Source organism: Leptidea sinapis, chromosome 27 (assembly GCF_905404315.1).
Source record: "Leptidea sinapis chromosome 27, ilLepSina1.1, whole genome shotgun sequence".
NCBI classification, from domain to species: domain Eukaryota; kingdom Metazoa; phylum Arthropoda; class Insecta; order Lepidoptera; family Pieridae; genus Leptidea; species Leptidea sinapis.
The window spans coordinates 9955987-9977420 of record NC_066291.1 but is presented as its reverse complement, the minus strand read 5'-3'; the positions used below and the strand labels follow the sequence as shown (position 1 = coordinate 9977420).

Below are 21434 nucleotides of genomic sequence, written 5' to 3'. Positions count from 1 at the left end.
ACATTAACGGATTATCTGATCGTCTATAACCGCTAGTATTTTCTAACTCTATGCTCCATTCAGTGACTGACAGTCAATATTTTTGCACGCATACCATTCTTGTAATTTTGATAAATTCCCTCAAATATATTACTTATTAAGCGTTATTTTGGCAAACAAGCGTTTCAAACAACGAACGTTAAAAGAAAATGATTAATTATAATAAAACTCTGTTGGTTTTTAAATATAATTTTATCATACAAAATTTAAATAACAATATTTTCATTTATTACTGCATAATTCATGTTTTTCTATGCTATTTAATATTTACACAAACGGTATTAATTAAATATTTTATGTGCTATTTTAAATATTTTAATTAATTTACTACTGTGTAAAATAATGACTAAATTTTAAACTCAATTATCACATTTATACAAATATCGGTCAATACGAGTTAATAATGAATTCCTTATTCTAATGAACATCATTGAAGAAGCTGTGAATCCATTTTTTCTAATTTAATTGTCCTTTATTTGGAATATTGATAGAAGCTATCGATGACATTCTATAAACATATACGGCCTTACAAATAAACTTGGTATAAAGTTATAACTAAGCATAAACAAAGAATATGCAAAATGTTTACAATATCGTTGACAACACTGTCAAAACAATGATAATTCTGAAGTTTTCCGAATGACAAGCTGTCATGCAAATAAACGCGGGAAACGTTATACGTCCGAATTAACCAATCGTAAGCAAAATGTCTATTTGTAAACATTTTACATTTTCTTAGTTTATGATTAGTTATAACTTTATGCAAATTTTGTGTGCTTAATGACAATGTAAGCACACTTTTCTCGTATGTCGTGGGTCAACGGTCTTTGTCCGAAACCTGAACTGAATATTTTTTTTACATTGCTGTTTATTGACCAAGAATATTTTAAGCAACTAGAGTAAATGCGGTAATGTAAAGATAAAGCAGTCGAAGCTTATTATAGTGAAATTTGTGGCATGTTCCATATTTCGGATAGGCTTGATTTGTCTGTTGGTCTATCTATAAAACGTCATTGGAAGTAATACGTAAGTCTCTACTATAACTGGAGAATTGAAGTGATTGATCTCAATTTTTTTCTTTTCAATAAAAAGACCTTCATCAGCATTAACGTTTCATGTACCAATTATACCTTTTTTGGAAAATAAGGTTTTAAAATTATATTTTCAGCTGCTTATTCTTTGACTGCCTATAATTAGTATTTTCTTTGACGATATATTTTCGATAACGCGAGTGTTACACATTTAAATAAAACACTTTTAAAGGATTAAAACGCGTGTAATTGTAACTGTAACCCCCTGAAAACGAGATCTGGAAAGGTCTTGAAACGTCGGGTTAACTAAAATAAAAATGTAACTTTTTACGCAAACATCTAATGTAAAACCGTTACAATTACACGCGTTTTAATCCTTTAAAAGTGTTTTATTTAACAGTCTATAATTTCTATTTTTCTTTATTTAAAAAAGCCGTTTACGCTTCACATTTATAAACAGACACACCTCTATATCATTTTAAAACATCATTTGGTGTATTTAAGTCTGAAAGTAAGAGATGACTTTCACTTTATCAGAAAAAAATTGATTGTTATGGAGTTTTCAAAGTTATTGAGTTTTATTGAGGTGAATATATTTTAGGATAATTCTTTTAGAAATGTTATTAAAAGGAACATGTTAAATCTCAATAATGGATTTTAGGTAGTGGCCGTATAACACTAGGAAATTATCTTAAATCATTTATGCGTCTAGATAGACTATGACAGCTGTGAAAACGTCGAAAAAAATCCTTAAAAACTAGTTAGTTTCTGACCTCTATTTTGAGCAATGCACGCACACTAACACAAAGTGTCATACAAATCGCGAATGCAAGACGTAGCTTGTCACGCACACTAAACTAATATTCTTGGCCTGTTTTATCGGTTCTTTAACAACAAGAGACTCTATCTATACGTATAAATTAGTTAAGGAAATTAAAATCGACCACAATGTAAATTGTTTTATCTACACCCATGCCTCTATTAAAGATTCTTAAACAGATAGCTTATTGCCAACATTAAAACACCCAATGTTCTAATAACCATTACGTCATCCAAACGAGTGTTGTAATGTTGTACTGAATTTCATAACAACACTCCTATGTTTTTTTTTCTATGCCTTCATGCGCAAAGAGTCTCAACAGACAGTCACATTCTTATTGTTCGATGCGTGGTATCTGTATGAATTTCAAAAAAAGAACATTTTCGTTTACGCGCGTTCCACACTACCAGTACGTCGCGCGCCGTAAAAAAAAAGTAGATTATTCGAATCCCCGCCACTTTATTTCGATATTTTTATTGTTTTGTTTACAAGAAATGAGCGATTCATTTTAAACGCTGCAAAAGGACATTATATTCTAGTGAATTATAATTATTGCACTATACAAAATGTAAATTACTACTAAAATAAATAATTGTTTCAATACTTAGTTTATATGTTTATAAACAGTAATGAATGATATTAGGTTACTACTAGGACTGGCTGTTTTAACGTTAGCAGTAAGCTGTTTCAGAATCTTTTAGAGGATTAATATTGTGGGTGTAGATAAAGTCTTGTATGCAACTGTTGATAATTAGGTATTGAAACACTCATGTGATACTATTATCACACTTGGCTTCGCCTCGTGTGATAAATCCACATTCGTGTTTTAATACCCCTTATTACACAACAGTTGCATAAATAACTATAATAATGCATTTATCATTTGTTTCCATTCAATTTAATAAGATTTGCCTCAACGCAAATTTTCCAAAATCAGGTTGAACCTAAAACAATATTTCATATTAAACGCGTCGAGCAGAGCTTTAATATTAAATTCTTAAATTATCTTATGGTATTATATTTATAAATTTATCTATATAAAATATCTTTGGAGACCTACTCAGAGCAAGTCATACATTTGGTATCGCACACAAGTATTGTAATGTTCAGGTCTATTTCGATGGGAGTCCTGTGACGTCATCAAACTTCATATCTTTAGATATTGTTTGCTTCATTCACAATACCACGTGGTTCGTCGAAATTTCTTATCCCCCGACCTGCGGACTTCTCCTGGCACGCCTCGCAGGGAATTATCTGTAATAATTAAATTTTGGTTTCAAATAAAATATATTTTTTATCACTCATGATACTATGAATTAATTAAGAAACAAATAATTATTAGGAGAGTATGACATCAAATGTAGCAAATATATATTTTTATAAAAGGATAGATAATCTATGAAATTTAGATTAATTATAATTTATATTCTGCTAGCTTCAGGCTAGCTCTTCATGCTTAAAACGTTTTTAAAAAAAAATATTATTAAAGGGGACTGAAATTTTTGATTGTAGGCTGTGATATAAATTATAATAAAATTATTCGTCAATAAATTAGTACTATGGAGTAGTACAAGGCCATCTACCGATCCAAATTTAAAATCAAATTGGACCCACTCAAACACACACAGTTTTGTTAACATGATTGTGGGGTTCTAAGGAATCCAACGACAACGTGACATTCATAATGTTAACACGAGGAACAAACATAAACTTGTTATGCCTACTACTCGGTTGGGTCGAGTTAGTAAGTCTTTTGTTGGGCGATGTATATGCTTCTACAATATGATCCCAGAAAATGTACAAAACAAATGTGTTACGAAATTTAAAAGAATTGTTAAAAAACCTTTGTGTGGGAAAGGTTATTATAGCATAAACGATTTTCTTAATGACACCACGGACTGGGATTAAAGCGAACACCCTCAGGCTCTTTAATTATTAATGTTTATTGTACGATATTACATTGTAATCCATATTTTATATATAAAAAAAAAAGCCCGCTGAGTTTCTTGCGCCCATTCTTCTCAGGTCTGAGGCAGTCTCTTTTGAGTGGGTGGTAGATTTTGACGTTCAATAAGTGATTATAAATCCTATTTTGAATAAAAATATTTGAATTTGAATTTGAATTTGAAACGGGCAAATAATAAAATATCAGTTTAATTGCTGTTTGTGTAGGTCCTACCTGAGAATTAAATAATCTTTTAAATACCGATCTTTAGTTCCAAAATAATATTGTCATTTAGTTGTATATAATTTAATGACAATTATCGAATCTGATGTTTTAATTAGGATAGTGTTTGTATTATAATATTCGTGCTTTTAGCATTTTTCTCTATTTAACAATGAATATCATCAATCATCAAAAATTATTATTATTAATTTCTTAAAACAACAAATTATCACAACATAATTCACAATGGAGGCAGGATATGACTGAATTTTTATCAATACTTAGTAAAACGCAAGCATGTATAAGATATTGGATTATGTGTCTGATGACAATGTCATAAGATACATAATAGCTTTAAGGGTAAATGTATACACTTTTATAATAAAGTCCCAGTCACTGTTCAGGCATTATCTATAAATAAATTTAAATGTTTTTAAAAAAAATATACTCAGTCGTAAATCCTACTACTCTAGGCTAGATTATAATTATTTTATAGCAATAGCAATGACAGTACAATATTGTATATTATTATTAAAAAGAGCGCAAAAAAGGTTGCTGGGAGAGTTTCTTCCGCTTCTTCTCTCTCAGCTGCCATTTGTTTCCGAAGCGGTAGTAGTATCTAGTATATTAGAAATTACATCAAAAAGAATTCTAAAGGAATCAATTTTGAGAAAATAAATGCCTTTTATGCCTTTTAAGATCTATCTACGGTTCGGGGTTCAAAACTAGATTTATAAATTAAATTAGAAAGAAATTGAATTAGGAAAATAGAAAATAGTCATTACGTATAGGATATCAGTAGGTTAGAGATAGAAGTAACATAGAGAAGGAATTAGAAGAAGTTGTTACAGTTTAGAAATAAAAGGAATAAAAAACGACCCAAAACCAGAAGTAAGCGTGCTGGGGTAACAGAGTAAAACATACACAGAGACTAACGTACTGACCTACAAGCATTTCATGGGTGCACTTTCACGAAAACGAAACCATCTAATAGACCTGGAGGAGAAATGTTGACTACATTATGAATAGGTTAGTTAAAAGATGTAGTTTATTTACAATTAGCACATTGCAATTATATTTTGTTCTTTTTTTTTAATTTTAGTAATCTTACATTTGTCATCTTTTGCGTCAGTCTCGGTGGATTCCTGGCTGTCCATGGACACCATAGATACTCTTTTATTACGCTGCTGCAGCAGTAATTCTGAAAACAAAAAGCGGAACCTTTAAAACTGATTGCTTGGTAGACATAAATAAAAATCTGAGAATGCTTTGCCAACAAAAGCCTCAACATTTTTTTCGAACTACTTTTGTATGTAAAGTGGTTATTATAATTGTGTTAATCTCATCCCTAACGATGCTTCCTTATCAAAACTCTTTTATCGTTATTTCCTCACAAAGTAGATACTTTTATGTATGTTTAAACCAAAACCTCCTCGTTTAGCAAAAGTACTTTTTTTTAATCTATGTCCAAAAAAGTGTAGTTAATAAATGTATTAAAGAATTTTTGAATTCATTCTTGTATTTGTCAAAGTTAGTTAAGTTATTAATTTAAGTATAGCATTTGAAATATAAATATAATTATAATTGAACCTTAACGACATTGGCTATTTGAATTATTAATTTAGTTAAACTAAATTAAGTTAAATTAATTAAGCAGTTAATAGTATTCTTTCTCTGTCTGACTGTCGACTTTACCCGAACTCAGAGTCATTCAATACCAAAAAAATACAGTGCTTAATAAATTTAAAGTTTAAATTTTTTAAAAACCATCATGTACTTTTTCAGGCCATCCATTAAAATAAAATAGCGGCTATGTATTGTGTATAAGTAGTTAAGAGGTAGACATAAAACATATTTAAGAAATTCTGATTCATGTTAAAATTAAATAAGTTAAAAATTGTTGTAGAGATTCTTGTACCTCGTGTTTCAAACGTTATTAATTTTCCATATTTAGGTGGTTTTTCGCCTGTTTGTATGAGTTATATAACTAAGATTTTTAATGATACAATAATTGTTTCTTGCAAATCATTCTTCGTTATACTTTTTATGAAGTTAAAAGTCAAAATCAAATATGTTTATACAAGTAGGTACACTCTCATCTCACCATTATGAGAAGAATTTGCAAGAAACATTTGTACCATTCAAAATCTAAATTATAACTCAAACAGGCTATCTTAATATAGAAAATTGATAACGTTTGATACATTCAAGCTTCATAATACATATTAGGTATGTTTTCACTAAATTTACAATATTATCATCCTAGATCACTCGTAATTCTTTCAGAAACTTGCATTGATTACTCAATGCGAACTAACTAAATAATCGACCATATTCTTCTTCCATAAAAAACCATCTTAAGTGACAAAGATCTATGAAATAGCAAAGACCGCTTTTACAATCTCTTAAAAACATATCATTATCATCAAAAAATTGATTTGCTACAATAACAATGTTTTGTGATGGTATCGAGTGACGAGATCAATAAGTTATGTAAGTGATGATAACTTACTCCCACAGCAATGCCTACGCATTCTTTGGTTTTGCATAACATATCATTCAAGGTCTTGCATATTAACATCCATCGCTACTATATCTGTAGCACAGTATAAAGAGTAAGGTAATAGTGACAGAAGTCTCACTTAGAACCTACACCTTTTATAGAAATCCCTGCTATAGATGCCCGCCCATAAGATTGATTTTAAATTGTACTCAGTTCGTAGCTGCGTTGGGCTCAAAACACATTCGTAAATCAGTTTAAGATCTGCTCGTAGGTACTTAGTTATTGGGTACCTACTCTGGGCTTAGGCGCAGGAAAAAGACAGCAAATTGACTGTAAAGTTAATATAGTAATGTGTATGAAAAAGATTTTTCGAGATTATCTCTCAAACTCTCTCTCTCTCTACTCCCTCTAGATCCTGAACAATGGTGGGTAAAGCAACTTAAAAAAGAGGTTCTTTATTTAATTTCAAACTTGAGTTGTTCAAGACAGAAAGTTCCTTGAAAATCGAATTGAGTTTTTACACCTTGTAACCTTTTCTGAAGTGAAAAAAAAGTAACAAGAAAAAAAAACTTATGTCATTCATAAGTATCATTTCCTTCCGCCCACTTGGGCGAACTCGAGCCAGTCTCGAACAATATGTGACGTTGACGTGCCACATGTTCTGTTAAACTTTGCTGATAATTGAAACTAAAATGCCGGGTTGCGTAGTAAAACTTTGTTAAAAGAATACTTCAAGAAATAAGAAAGACACTGGGATCACATAATATCATCTGTAAGTATTTTATTTATTTCAATCTAAAATAACACGAAGCGCATATAAGTTACAAAAGAAAGACGCCATTGAGTGTCCAGATGCCACGCACACAAGCATCTTTACAGATAGCCAATACACACTATTGTTCTTAGGTAGTACGGTATCTAGTTGGAGCGCAGCGGAAACCAATCCTTAATCTAAGCCTACATGTATAAAGTGAATTTAAACAATTTGTTATGTTTTTAAAGTGGGTTATCACTTCTGGGATTAACACACACTCGAACGGTTACCTCAGTTGGAAGAGCACTCGCACGGAACGCAAGAAGTCGTGAGTTCGAGTCCCGCATCGTTCATAAAATTTTGTTTTCAAATTTTATTTATGTTAAGTGATTTTGATTTTATTTCATATACCTAGGTATAATTATAATAATATACTTATAAATAGCCGATAATTGTTAAGTTAATGATACAGATTGAATTATAAACCATAACTAAACATCAAGGTTGGTTACACCTGACTAAATAGTAAATAGGTGATAAGACCAGTGATAACATCGATACGTACGGTTAACAAGAAGGTTTAACGAAACAAGAAATGATTATTATAGCAATTTTTCTAAGTAAATTCTGGGATTTAATGAAAGTATTTTTTAGAAATGTATAATAATAATATACAAGACAATGACCCATTCAGCTCAATTATTTGTACGTGAACTTAAGATTCTACGTTATTGTCTCAATTTGTAAAACCTTACTTACATTATAAGTGTACTAACAGTTGGTAGCATCATCTCAGCAGACCGTCGTGCCCTTTATAAGCCAGAGCGCTCAGTTTTAAGTAATTTTGTATATATATATTTTAATATCAAATATAGAAATTTGGAATTTAAATTTTTTTTTTCGCGCGGTCATTACTAATTGTGAATTCTAAGAGGTAACACTGCCAAAATTGTATTGAGTCAGTTATTATTATAATTATCAGTGGAAACTGTATAATACAGATATTTTAATTTTATTAAGTGCGTTTAAATTACCAACCCCTTCTAAACATTTGAATTCAAAAACAGAAAACACATTTGTACGTTTCGTGCGAGGATCGAACCGGGGCCTCCATGGTTAAAGTCAACGGTTCAATGTACTCCAATCAACTCCTCTATTATTACTATAATATCATTTGATATTTATTTACTATACATACCTGCTTCATTCATATCAGCTGTATTATAAACACAATACCCAATCGGAATAAACAAACCGTCCAAACCTAAATATTGATAGTTGAATCCTAGCGAATGTAAATACATAACGTTCCCACATTGAAATCCAATAAAGACGCAAAACGAGGCTTGTTGATAGACCGAAATTCAATACAGATAGCAATCTAGAACTCGAACTAACCTACATACTCGACTTTATTATTATATAATTATTAATATATTTGACTTTCGTGCAATTACCTATTTATTATAATACGACGGTATATACATGTAAAGGACGATATATATATATAGGGGGAATCCATTGTCGTGCGATTTTTCTCTGCTCCCTCCCCCCTCCTCAAATCTCACAAAAATTTTCACAAATCTGTACTTGATTGCATTGTTTGTTGTTTAAAATTATAATTATTTTTTATTTCCCTTAATTTAATTACTTAGATTTCTCACAATTATAGAATGTTTCTGACGGGGAAAATTTTCATGATGTTTGCCAATACCCTTCTCTCCCCAACGTGAGATTGAGCCTCTCGCCCCCCCCAAGCAACTAACGTCATTCGTAGATACCCCCTTATCTCAGATATAAATAATTAATACTCGTAATAATTTATAACTCGCATAATAGTACGTACCTATGTAATAAAATGTCTTTGGCTGCACTATTTGTGTCTGGCTGGTATTGGTTACATAATAAATGTTAAATTTCAAATAAAGAAACAAATTAGTCAATGTTGCTTCCAGCTGTTTTTCATCCATTGATCGCAAGCAAACATGAGAAAATGTTTTTCGATTATGTAAGTTGCAGTTTGTAAATCGATTACATATCGCATGAGTCATTTATAGTGACTTATTTTATACCCGCCGAAGTAACAAAGAGCATTGTTTAACTTTCTGTCGTGTTACATTAAGAAATGAGCTACCTACGGCATACTGGTGTAGGATTGTGGTATTGGTCGGTAATGTGTCACAATAACATCGAAGGTTTTATTGAATATGTCAAAATAAACAAGACAACTTTTCGATATATCAACATAATGTGCTCGTGCACATTAAGACGTTTAAACATAAGTGTTATATACCTACACACGTGTTCAAAGACAAAAGACAATACAATATCTGAATTAGGTGATTAGGCGATGTATCCTTACCAGAGGATAAAAAAAATCAATGAAACTTATACGATATAAGAAAAAATTGAGTATTTTATTTATAGTTTTAAAAAATAAAATAAGTTATTGTATTGAAAACTTAATTAATCGCACTTAATAGCAGGTTGAATTAAACGGTAGTAAATATTTTTTCAATATTTAGAGTTTCTTCTACAACGATGTAAAGTAAATGTTAAGTCCATAAGGTTTATTGTCATTTAAAAAAAATATATTTTGTTAGTAATATTATTAGTCTGTCGGTGGCTAAGTGGTTCCATTCTAGACGAAATTTGAGACTCGGTATTCCGATAGGTACTAGTCGAGTCGAAAATTTTTTTAGAAACGAAATTTAGCTTCGAAAGTCAGAAATGAAAGAAAACGTGTGGCGAAGTGAGGAAAGAATGCTCAGAAACGAAAGAAAACTGGTTGCAAAGTGAGTGAAAGAAAATGTGTGGTGAAGTGAGTGAAAGAATGCTCAGAAACGAAAGAAAACGTGTGGCAAAGCACGTGAAAGAAAGTATGTGGTGAGGTGAGTGAAATAATGCTCAGAAACGAAAGAAAACGTGTGGTAAAGTGAGTGAAAGAAAATGTGTGGCGAGCTTAAGCTCGATAGCAACGCTTATTAATCATACTAATGTTTGCACCTACCGGGATTTGAACTAGGGACTTCTAGCTCAAGGTGGGGTCACAAACAACTCGACTGGGTCGTCAATAAAGATAAACATTATTTAAATCATAGACTTACGAAAAACTGGCGTATAGGCGAAGAATGCTTGGAAGAGAGTACACCTCTAATGGAGATACAGCAAGATAAAAAAACTAAGGCGACTCTATTGTTACTATATTAAACACACATTGACCAGTGGGAGGCTCCTTTGCACAGGATGTCGGCTAGATTATGGATATCACGACGGCGCTTATTTCTGCCTTGAAGCAGTAATGTGTAAGCATTATTGTATTTCGGTCTGACGGGCGCCGTAGATAGTGAAATTATTAGGCAAATGGGACTTGACATCTAGTGTCTCAAGGTGACGAGCGCAGTTGCAGTGCCGCTCAGAATTTTTGGGTTTTTCAATAATATTGAGCGGTAATGCATTGTAATGGGTAGAGCGTATCAATTACCATCAGCTGAACATCCTGCTCGACTCGTCGTATTTTTTCATTAAAAAAAATCAAAATTGGTCACGTATTATCGGGCGGTCAAGTCTTCTATACGCTAGTGTCAGAAGTAAACTGATACCAAGGTTCAAAAGGAAGCATAATATATAAAATTAAACAGTAAATTATACGCTCAGTTAAACAGTACAAGCATTGACGTCACACTTCCACACAAGTTGATTTCGCATTAAAAATAATGGAATAAAAAGTCGATTTCCTGTCGTTCCCATAGGCGCGTACGCATCAAGTGCATATGCATATGCCAGGCGCCCAGTAAGATCCAGTCAATGACCGCGCATGCGTCAACTTACGATAACATACCCTCTCCTCATCACGTACAAAGATGGGAGCACATGACGATCAATTAAAAAGTTTAGTCGCATTAACTACGGCATTACTTGGGTCGAGTTTGAGCCAGATGGACTCAATAACATCCTTTAAGCCAATAACTTACTTGATTAAGCCGTGGTTATACAATTTATCTTCAGATAATGAAAGCTAAACCAGTTCTCAGCAATCAGTCGTAGGCCATCGTTTCATATGAACGAATTAAAATATTTTTATTTTTATACTATTAACTAGTATAATGTTTTATTTTTATGAAAATAAGGGACGAGACGAGCAGGATGTTCAGTTGATGGTAATTGAAACGCCCTACCGCCCTATTTTTAAAAAACCCAAAAATTCTGTTAAAGCTCGTCACCTTGAGACGATAGATGTTAAATCTCATTTGCCCAGTAATTTCACTAACTACGGCGGATTTCAGACCGAAACACAGTAATGTTTACACATTACTTTTTCACGGCAGAAATAGGCGCCGTTGACGTACCAATAATAATCATAATACCCATAATTGTTGATATAATTTCAAGAACGATGCGGGACTCGAACCCGCAATCTCTCGGGTTCCGTCCGAGCGCTTTTATCTACTTGTGAAAGTCTATTGCTCGTATTGTCACTTTCTCACATAAAAAAAAATAATAAAGAATTTGGAATAGTTACACTATTAATGGAGATAAAACGCAGCAAGCGATAATACGCATGAAACATTTCAAAAAATATTAATTTAAAATCATAAAAATTAATCCTACAAATTATACACGCGAAAGCTTGTAAGAATGTATAGATGTATGTTATTTTTTCACGCAAAAACTACTGAAAGGATTTTGATGAAACTTTACAATAGTTTTGCTTACACATCAGAATAACACATAGGCTATTTATAAAGATATAGTGTGAATTATTCAAAATATAACTCTACAAATCTATCTTTTATGTGAAAGCCATTATCGCCAAAATAGTGAACCATAAATACAATAAAATTGATTGAAATTAATTTTTTCTAACGCACATTTGGAAGTATAAAACTGATCTTTATACCAAAATAAATACATCAAATCTGGTATTTAAAGTATAGTTTTTTTTAATAATGACAATGACCAACCGAGTGCGCGATACTATGATGCGGTCCGGCGGCGGGCGAACTTCTGAATAAATTTAATAAACTTTTGCAATTTTAACAAGAGGTGGTGACAACATATAGACTAAATATTGTCATGTTAGATGCAGGCAAGTATATAATATATATATTGCTGCCTTAAAGAATCCAAGCGGACAATGTCGCGAGCAGGAGGCTAGTTATTCATATTATAACTTTGTAAAATTTGCAAGTATGTTTTTAAATGAGTGAATTAATATGTATTTTTGACCATAGACGTTGACCAACCGTGTTCATCGCGACCAACAATTTACCAGTGTCGTTTCACGACCGTTATCGTACAATGTAAAAGATGGCATTCAAACGCATCAGTACAATTGCCCTCCCAAACGAACACTCCATTAATCCAACTATTACTGAGTACAAAGCATAAATTAATCGAACGTTAATACTTGAATTATTCGTTTATCTTGTCAAGCAATGTGCCGGCCATCGAAGCGTCAAATTAAATTGTTAATAATCGCTCGACAAATAAATTCTGCGTTGCGGTTTACGAATCAGCCGACATATAATGAAATTCAAACAAATTCACACGACGAAGTTGGGAGCAGTGTTAATAATGAATAAAATACATCTGTGACACGTTCCCAGGTCTTCGGTCTCTATTCATACGAATACGCCACTCGTCAGCGTACGTCATTATGATACTACATTATGCAAACTGAATGAACAGTTCATTTTCATTCGCTCTAGGCAACTATGTTATAATACCGGAATTACAGAGATATTTTACTGAAATTGTGCTCTAACTGGAAAATAATTATACACATTCTGTACTCTTTATTTTGGGTTGTACCTTACATGTTACAGAATTCTGAATAGTATTTTTTGCCACTTTTTAGATGTTCGATTTACTTGATAATCTGGACTCGTCTCAAGGACCGAAGACAAACCAATATTTTCTTAATTTTTGCCTTAATAACCTTAACTGGATCAGGATATTGAAAGATGAATATATACGATATTAAGAGGAACTAAATCTTTCAATTAGAACTTTGATGCTGTTTTTTTATAACGTAATAATGGCTTGAAATTAATGATCTGTTATAATGAACTAACACAAAATACTGTAGTATTAAAGAGTCGCAGATACAGATTATTACTGTTAGAATTAATTCCCATGTTTTTATTTTATTTAATATAAGTTTATCTAAGGCATTTTTGTGAAAATAGATCTCAAATAAATATTGAAATAATATTTTTAAATTTAGTCCGACAATAGTTGTATTGATAAATATTAAGTGTTTAATCATGTTTATAAATGAGATATAAATTGATACTTTTTATAAATGCATTTTTAATGTTGTATTTTTGACTTATTTTGAAAAAGCTAAAAAACCTGATAACTCAAAAATGGTTATCTTTTGTATAATCCATATGTGGTTTAAAATTATCACAAATAATATCGCCCCTTTCACTTCCTTACGGAATACGTCAAATTACTAATAACTATAAAGTATGCCGAGCATTAATGACCTACAACAAATATTCGTATATATGGTAAACTATATGAGCCACAACCTGAGTTGAACAAAACATACAAGATTTTATGACGATACGTCACAAGAGCGGTTAGCTCAGTTGGGAGAGCACTCGCTCGGAACCCGAGAGGTCGTGGGTTCGACCCCCGCATCGTTAATAAAATTATTTTTCAAATTTTATTATTCTGTTTAATTCTCTTATTTAAATTTTAGTGATTTGTTTGTGTGCCTATACACATAAAAAAATAACATTTATCAGTAAGTATGCACCTGCAGAATTCCACACACAAAAATAAGAAGTTTAGTCTTAACTAACTATCTTTAACATTCAAATAATCTTTTACAAAATAATAGGCCTTAGATGTTAGTTTATTTTTTACGATACATTTAAATTTTTTAATAGGTAATATTATTTGGGAGTTTATTATAAAATATAACTAAAATATACTACTTTAAAAGATTTAGCAATTTTACGGAGCCTAGTAGATGTAATTGCGAGTTTATGTTTGTTTCGAGTATTTACACTATGTACATCACTATTCTTCTTAAATTTGCTAATATGTTTATGAGCGTATAGGAGGTTCTCATATATGTACTGGCAGTGTACTCTCATAATATTAATTTCACTAAACTTTTTTCTCAATAAATCCCTTGAAAGCATTTTATAGACTGCTCGAATTGCTCTTTTCTGCAGCACAAATATGTTGTCAATATCTGCAGCCCTACCTCACAATATAATTCCATAAGACATGACACTACGAACGATTTAAGCGACTGACGCTCTTCATTATGGTCAAAAACTAAAACGGAAGTAGGAAGCCCACACAGTACGCCTGCAAGACCAAAGATAGGCAGCAAGGGTGACTTCATGGAAAGGACCCAAAAGCAAACGATCCAGAGGGAAACCCCAAATGAGATGGGAGGATGAAATAACTAATGTTGCCGGCCAACACTGGGTGAAAGAAGCTCAAAACAGAGATAATTGGCTTTCTTTGAAAGAGGCCTTCACCCAGGGGCGTGCATATCATATAGGCAATTAGGTAGTGCCTACCTCGTTATGAACCTAAATAGTGTTAAAGTTAATTTACTACCTACGGTAGGCAGTCTACAGATTGCATATACGAAGCAAGGAGCGTTTCATACAACTTATATCGCACTGTCAGACTAAAGCTCAACTACAACACGTTAGATCTACAACAGTGCCTACCTTGCTAGAAAACCACCTTCACCTGTGGAGGGGTTCTTACAAAATGAATATTTAATAAATTAAAATAATTTTGAAATAAAATCTTAAACTTATACTAAGAAACTAATCTAAAAATAATATTTTTTAAATCATACAACTCAACATCATAATTTGTTGAAAGATATTTTGTAAGAAATAAAAGGTTTTTTTATATGCACCTACAGTCATCACACACACTCGTTACACTCATCTGTAATTAATAACAATTGATTTGGAACAGATTTAAGCGATCCAAATCCAGGCCAAAGCTAAATCTGAATTGGAGGAAAATCTCTTTTGCGTACATAAATAGCCTCGTTAAAGTTATAAAATGACAGGTAATAAATTGCCCAGTACATGTGGCAAACAAAACTTCCGCATCATAATATTCAGTTACAACATATATTTTTCTTACCTTGTTCAATATGTTTGTATTAAATTATCGAAATACATAACGTTTTAAAACAAATACTCTAATGGTACATTAATTACCTATAACTTTAGTCTATTTTATTTAGAGAATATTTATACACATATTTATATTGAATCTGGGTATAAGCTAATATCACGTTTTTTATGGAAGATGAGGACAAACGAACATACCGGCACGCTCAGTGCGGGCAAAGAGGATTTAAATACTACATTATAAGAGATGGGACTGTCTAAGTAAAAATTTAAATTTATTTTAGTATGAAACGTGCATTCATTTGACGTACGTTTGAAATAGTAGTAATTACAGTATGGCGATTGGCGACGAAGTATAATCCGGCTAGGTTTGCAAGCGAACAGTCGCTTAAAACGTGGTGGATTTCTGCTATCTCCGTTTCTTACAAGATTATAGCCGTCATCTGTTAATCTGTGAATGACTGAACGTTTCATACAATCGAGTGAATCGCTTTTTTCTTAGTGAGTTTCGCTAGGCTGACTGTCTTGCTCTTAAGCTAATAAAATTGTATAACATCTTAAGCAAATAACCTTCTTAGTTTTAGTGAAATAGTTTAATAACTTTTGCAGTATTTTTATCATTATTAATTAACTACATACAAAGATATCTAAGTAATTCTTACCTTTCTTCTCCATCGCCTGTTCCCATAACAATGAAGTAATTTCTTCAACCCATGAACTCCTTATAACAGGATCTCTCGTCTCGAGCTTGTAAGACTTCAAATTTCTATTCTTGTACCAAATACTGAATTTAAATTGGTCATGCTCCTTCGCCGTGATACCGAGGTCGTCCACAGGAATATGGTCTTTATAGATGAAGAATTCCACTGTTAATTGCTGCAAAATTAATTATCATAAAATAGTCTACTAGTGGGAGGTTTCTTTCAGATTAGTTTGGTACAACAGCACTGAGTTTTTCTGCTTTGAAGAAGTCATGTGCAAGCATTATTGTGATTTGGTTTGAAGGGTGCCGTAGTGGTATTACTGGGCAAATGAACCTTAGCATCTAATGTTGAAGAAATGAATGTATTCAATTTGGCTTCAAACAAGAATCCTGAGCGACACTACCGTATCTCTTACCATCAGCTACTCGTCTTGCAACTTTTTCATATAACGAAATAAAGTCTATTCTATTTTACTGCAATTTTGGCTAGAGGTAAGACACCAGATATACTGGAATGAGATCAAGAAACAAATAATTGATACTAATTAAAAAAGACACAAAAGTTCAATAAACTTCCAAAAAATTAAATCGATAGTCAAATCCGTCATCAGTATCATCCAATAAAGTATAAATGGCGATTATAAATTTAAATTTTGATTTGATTAAAATATTCACAGCATGGTTTCGATATATAAATTTAGAAATAACTATCTAGAATACAAAAGAGCTTAAAACTTTAAATACAAAGACTTACTAATAGTTGTGAAGTCAAATCCTGTCACATATGAGGATGCAAGCAATTAATTTGTTCCAAATGACGTTGAGTTATTAACAAGCGAAACTAGAATAAGTGCATTTGCATTGTTTTCGTATTTATAGACATTTGAGTATACATGCTGACGTCATTATATATAAATTTATCATTTCAATTTAGAATCATATTACTGTAATGGGCAAATTTCATTGCTAGACATTAAGAAGGTGATAAGCTTGTTCTGGAATTCCATACTGAAAATTTCATAAGGCACTCTGTGTACTTTCTTTTGTGAGTATTGAATGATACTGAGCTATCACTAATGCCAGAGTAATTCATACGTACTACTCAATTACAAAAAAAATGCTGTATTTCGTATTATTAACCACGATTTATGAAGTTTTGACTTCTACAGCACACACTGGATTTTATACTAGCCTAAAAAAATACGCAGGTAAATTATTTTCTATAAAGTTTTAGCAACAGAGATCAGAGATTTACAAAAACCATCTCAATTTAAATTAAAGCCAAGATAAACTCGATCTATGGAGTATTACTAACGATGTATTAGAGTTAGTAGATGTGTCTTAAATCAAGTATTTATTAATTTTAACCATAGGGAGATGTAGGAACTGAAGCCGATTCATTTGTGAATGCGTTGCAAAAATCTTTTACGTCATCAAGTACTGGAGAAGGATTAGTACAATAAACACCCCGCCGCTGAGAACAATGATTTTCTAGTAGCAGAATCAACAATCCTATATAAACAATAAATACATCACACCATTACTTTGGAGGGCAAGAAATTACAAACTTCCATTTGTTAGTCATTAGAAAGTTAGGAACTCCTTAACCTGTATAAACAAACTATCATATTCAAGGAAACTGATAATAAAACGGAATCATAATATAATCACGCCTTGGTTCAATTTTTCGAATAACTCCATCTACATTTGCTTTATTATTCTATGCAGTCAATTTAATTTCAACTATCTCCTCAATATGACCTATGACTAACCAAACCAAAGTTATGACGTTATTCCAATTAGAACAACCTCAGTTGTGACATTACTGAAAATAATAATAATAATAATATTTATTTCAAGAAATTAAAGATAAAAGAATCAATAAAGAAGTCCAATGAACAAAACCAATATCCGATGTCTACGAAATAAACTACTAGAGACGCCAGTGAGGCGAGTCCACGTAATAAACTATTTTTGTAATATCTATCTACCATTTCATTACTTACTACGCTGTGTTAAGTGCAAACATCTTAGTAAATATTATTTCTGTACGGATTGTAATCACTGAATGCTGATGCTAGGAATTTCACGTTCAAGGTTATAATGGAATATTTAGAGCAGAAACGTACACATATTTGTTCAATGCGTGAAACGTTAATGAGAAGATATTGTAACGGTTTTATTAAGAAACCAAAGATTTATATCCAGCTAGATAGTATTTTGTAGAGGGAAATATACAAATTAGAATAACCACTCACAATGACGTCATAGGTGACAAAGAAGACGGTAAATACATAAAATAACATCATAGGAGTGAAAACTTCATGTATGCGAGTCTAACAGACCCAAATACAGCTATACTCACCGAGGGGGTCATCCCAGAGTTAACTCGAGCTGACTTTACTCGAACGAACGTGACTATTCAATCTCATTCAATACCTACAAAATAAAGTACAAAGTGAGCCAAAACAAAGTTTTTAATTTTAATACTATGCCTTAAGATCTCATTAGATCAACCGGGCCACAGTTCGCTGAAGTCAATCTTAAACTATAGGGAACAATGTAAATAAATGTAAATCGAAAAAGAAGTTGCAAAAGCTCAACCTAATAATCAATCTCAAAAAGAATAGTCCCTCTCATTATCATTTAATAGAACTTATTATAATAGACTTGATCTTGCACACAAACTGTTCAAACAGTTTTTCGGGGTATGTTAGGTGAAGATTATTACTGTATATAATTGTTAATAGTATAAATACTCATGATCAACTCGAAACTTTCTCAATCACTAATGGACGTCAATGGAACAGTAAAATTGTTATCTTATAAATACGTTAACAGTGTCATAAACAAAAAAGATTGTTAAAGAGGTTTAATGCGAGTAGAAGGAGGTAGAAAGTTCCGGTGAAAATCTTTAATTTCTAATGATATGACATTTGCAAGACGTTCAGCTGACAGTAAGTGATGCAACCTGCCAATTCCAAAGTGCACTTAAGAGAAAAACCCTAATACCGTGGAAGAGCAATCGTGCTATGCTATGTGTGATGTTGTCCCAAAATCCCAGAATTTTCACTAAATGCGACGCCGTTTAAAACGAACCAAATCTAGTTAGCCGCCGTCCAGGGCTATGAAACCGCCTTGTCCAATTATTCATTAAAAGTAAAATATAGTTACAATGCAATAATCTGTTATTTAACTTCCCGTTACTATCAGTGCAGTTATCATGCGACAGTAGAAACAGTCACCCGACGATACTGATGTGCAATTTTTATTCAATTTGATAATAATTATGTATGATTCATTACACTATGATTCACAATGTAAATATTTACGATAATATTGAAGATTTGTGCCTAAACTTACATCGACTTTGAAGTAAGCTGATTAAATATAAAAAATTTATACGATCGCTTAATTATCAACATGTTATTATAACTGATTTCAACATTGTTCGTTCCGTTAGTTTGATATTTTTTTATTTATTCCGATATCTAATAATTAATGTTTTAATTTGTTAATGTTCTTGTGACTGAGTAACTTATTTACTGTTATTTTCATGTAAATATATAGTTTAAGGTTAAATCAAAATACGCCATGAATTATTAATCTATATATATATATATATATATATATAAGAGATTTCCACGTCTATAGTCACTCATCACGATATCTCTGGAACCACTAGAGTTAAAGACTTGAAATTTGGTAGGAATATTCTTTTCACCGAGTAGAGTCAGCGGATTTTCCAAAATTCCATCCGCAAGAGTTTTTTTTTTATTATGAACAGAACAACGTCTGTCGGGTCAGCTAGTTTGTGATAATATCAATAAATGAAGTGTCAAAACGTCACGCAAATATCTAGTATTTTATTGAGGAAGTTAATTGAATCATGTTTTGTGTCTTGTGATATTTTAAATGATATAATCAAAAATTTATCTAATTACCAGACCTGTAAGCAGGCAACATGATGAGAAATAAAGAGGAGAAAACTGTATTTTTTTTAAGTAGCACCATAATTCGTAATTTGATTTCTAAAAACATTCATTTAAGCAATTAGCAAAATACATAGATCAAATAAATTAATTTACACTTTTTATGCAATAGGTGAACATTAATTTAATTGATCTCCCGTCATAATAATGTATATGGAAAATAATTTATCAACCTTAGATCATTTATACGTCTAAGTAGACTATGACAGCTGTGAAAAGGTCGAAAAATTGAGTTTAGAATTAATTACTAATTACTAATTAAGTGTCATACAAATCGCGAGTCTAAGACGTAGCTTGTCACGCACACTAAAGTATAATACTTGGTCTGTTTTTATCTGTTGTGTAACAGTAAGAGACTCTATATACACGTATAAATTATCTTAGTTATGAACGAACACTCGACAAATAAAAAGGTCACACGAACAAACCTTTCTATAAACTGCGGTAATGAGCACCAATTTGTCAAACAGAAAAATTCTCATGAGCTGCCGACGCCGCCGCGCGTTGTCCATTCCCAGGAATTCATTCTGACGCAGTAACCTTCCCTGATTCAACAGGTTTAGATAAGGCTGAAATTTCATTGTAATATTAAAATTAACTTACTCAAACATTTGGATAGTAGTACAAGGGTGCAATGTTTAATATCACTTTGAATATGAACTAATGTTAAATACCAAACATGATGCGTGTAGTTCTCATAACGAAGTGACTATTTGTACGGGATTACGGGTACTGGGCGAATAAATTATATTTATTGAAATCGCACATGTATTAATTTTTTTAAAGTTACGTCAAAGCCTTGATGTTATAATTAAACTGTAGATTAGCAATCGACTTCATTTCTAACAACTTAACGGCCTCCTTTTTGTGACATTACAATTTCACTGGTGCCCTATTTATACAATGATATTTTGACAATTTTACTGGATAGTTAGTTTATGAGGCGGTCGCTGATTCGTCTGTTTCTTGTATTTATTGTATAGTCATTGTTTTTTAGTTTTGCATGTGTGTAATCAACTTATTGTTATCTAATTGAATCGGCTTTTGTTCACTAGTAGGTCCCAAAAACAAATTTACACTGTTGACCACAACGCAAGAGCCGAGCGTAGCGGGCCGCGGCAGCTGCCAGTGAGTGCCAGAACCGAATCGGCCCTTGTTCAATAGGAGGTCCCAAAAACAAATTTAAATAATAATACATTATTTATGCAGTACCCGTTATAATAATTATAAATTGTTCGTACAGTACCCGTAGTAATTGACTCAGCCTTTTTATAAATACAAAATATTTGATTTTTT

General features: G+C 32.0%; 1 protein-coding gene across 1 annotated transcript in view; it reads right to left on the bottom strand.

The window, feature by feature from the left end:
- Positions 1–212: 212 nt before the first annotated feature.
- Positions 213–21434, bottom strand: part of LOC126972667 (triple functional domain protein-like) — a 41956-nt gene continuing 20734 nt past the window's right edge. Inside the window, exons 5-8 of the mRNA XM_050819548.1 lie at positions 20567–20707; positions 16106–16319; positions 5169–5258; positions 213–3144 (exon numbers count right to left, since the gene is read on the bottom strand). Of these exons, the coding sequence (XP_050675505.1) occupies positions 3062–3144; positions 5169–5258; positions 16106–16319; positions 20567–20707 (528 nt within the window). The 3' untranslated portion in view covers positions 213–3061. The remainder of the gene's footprint in view (positions 3145–5168; positions 5259–16105; positions 16320–20566; positions 20708–21434) is intronic.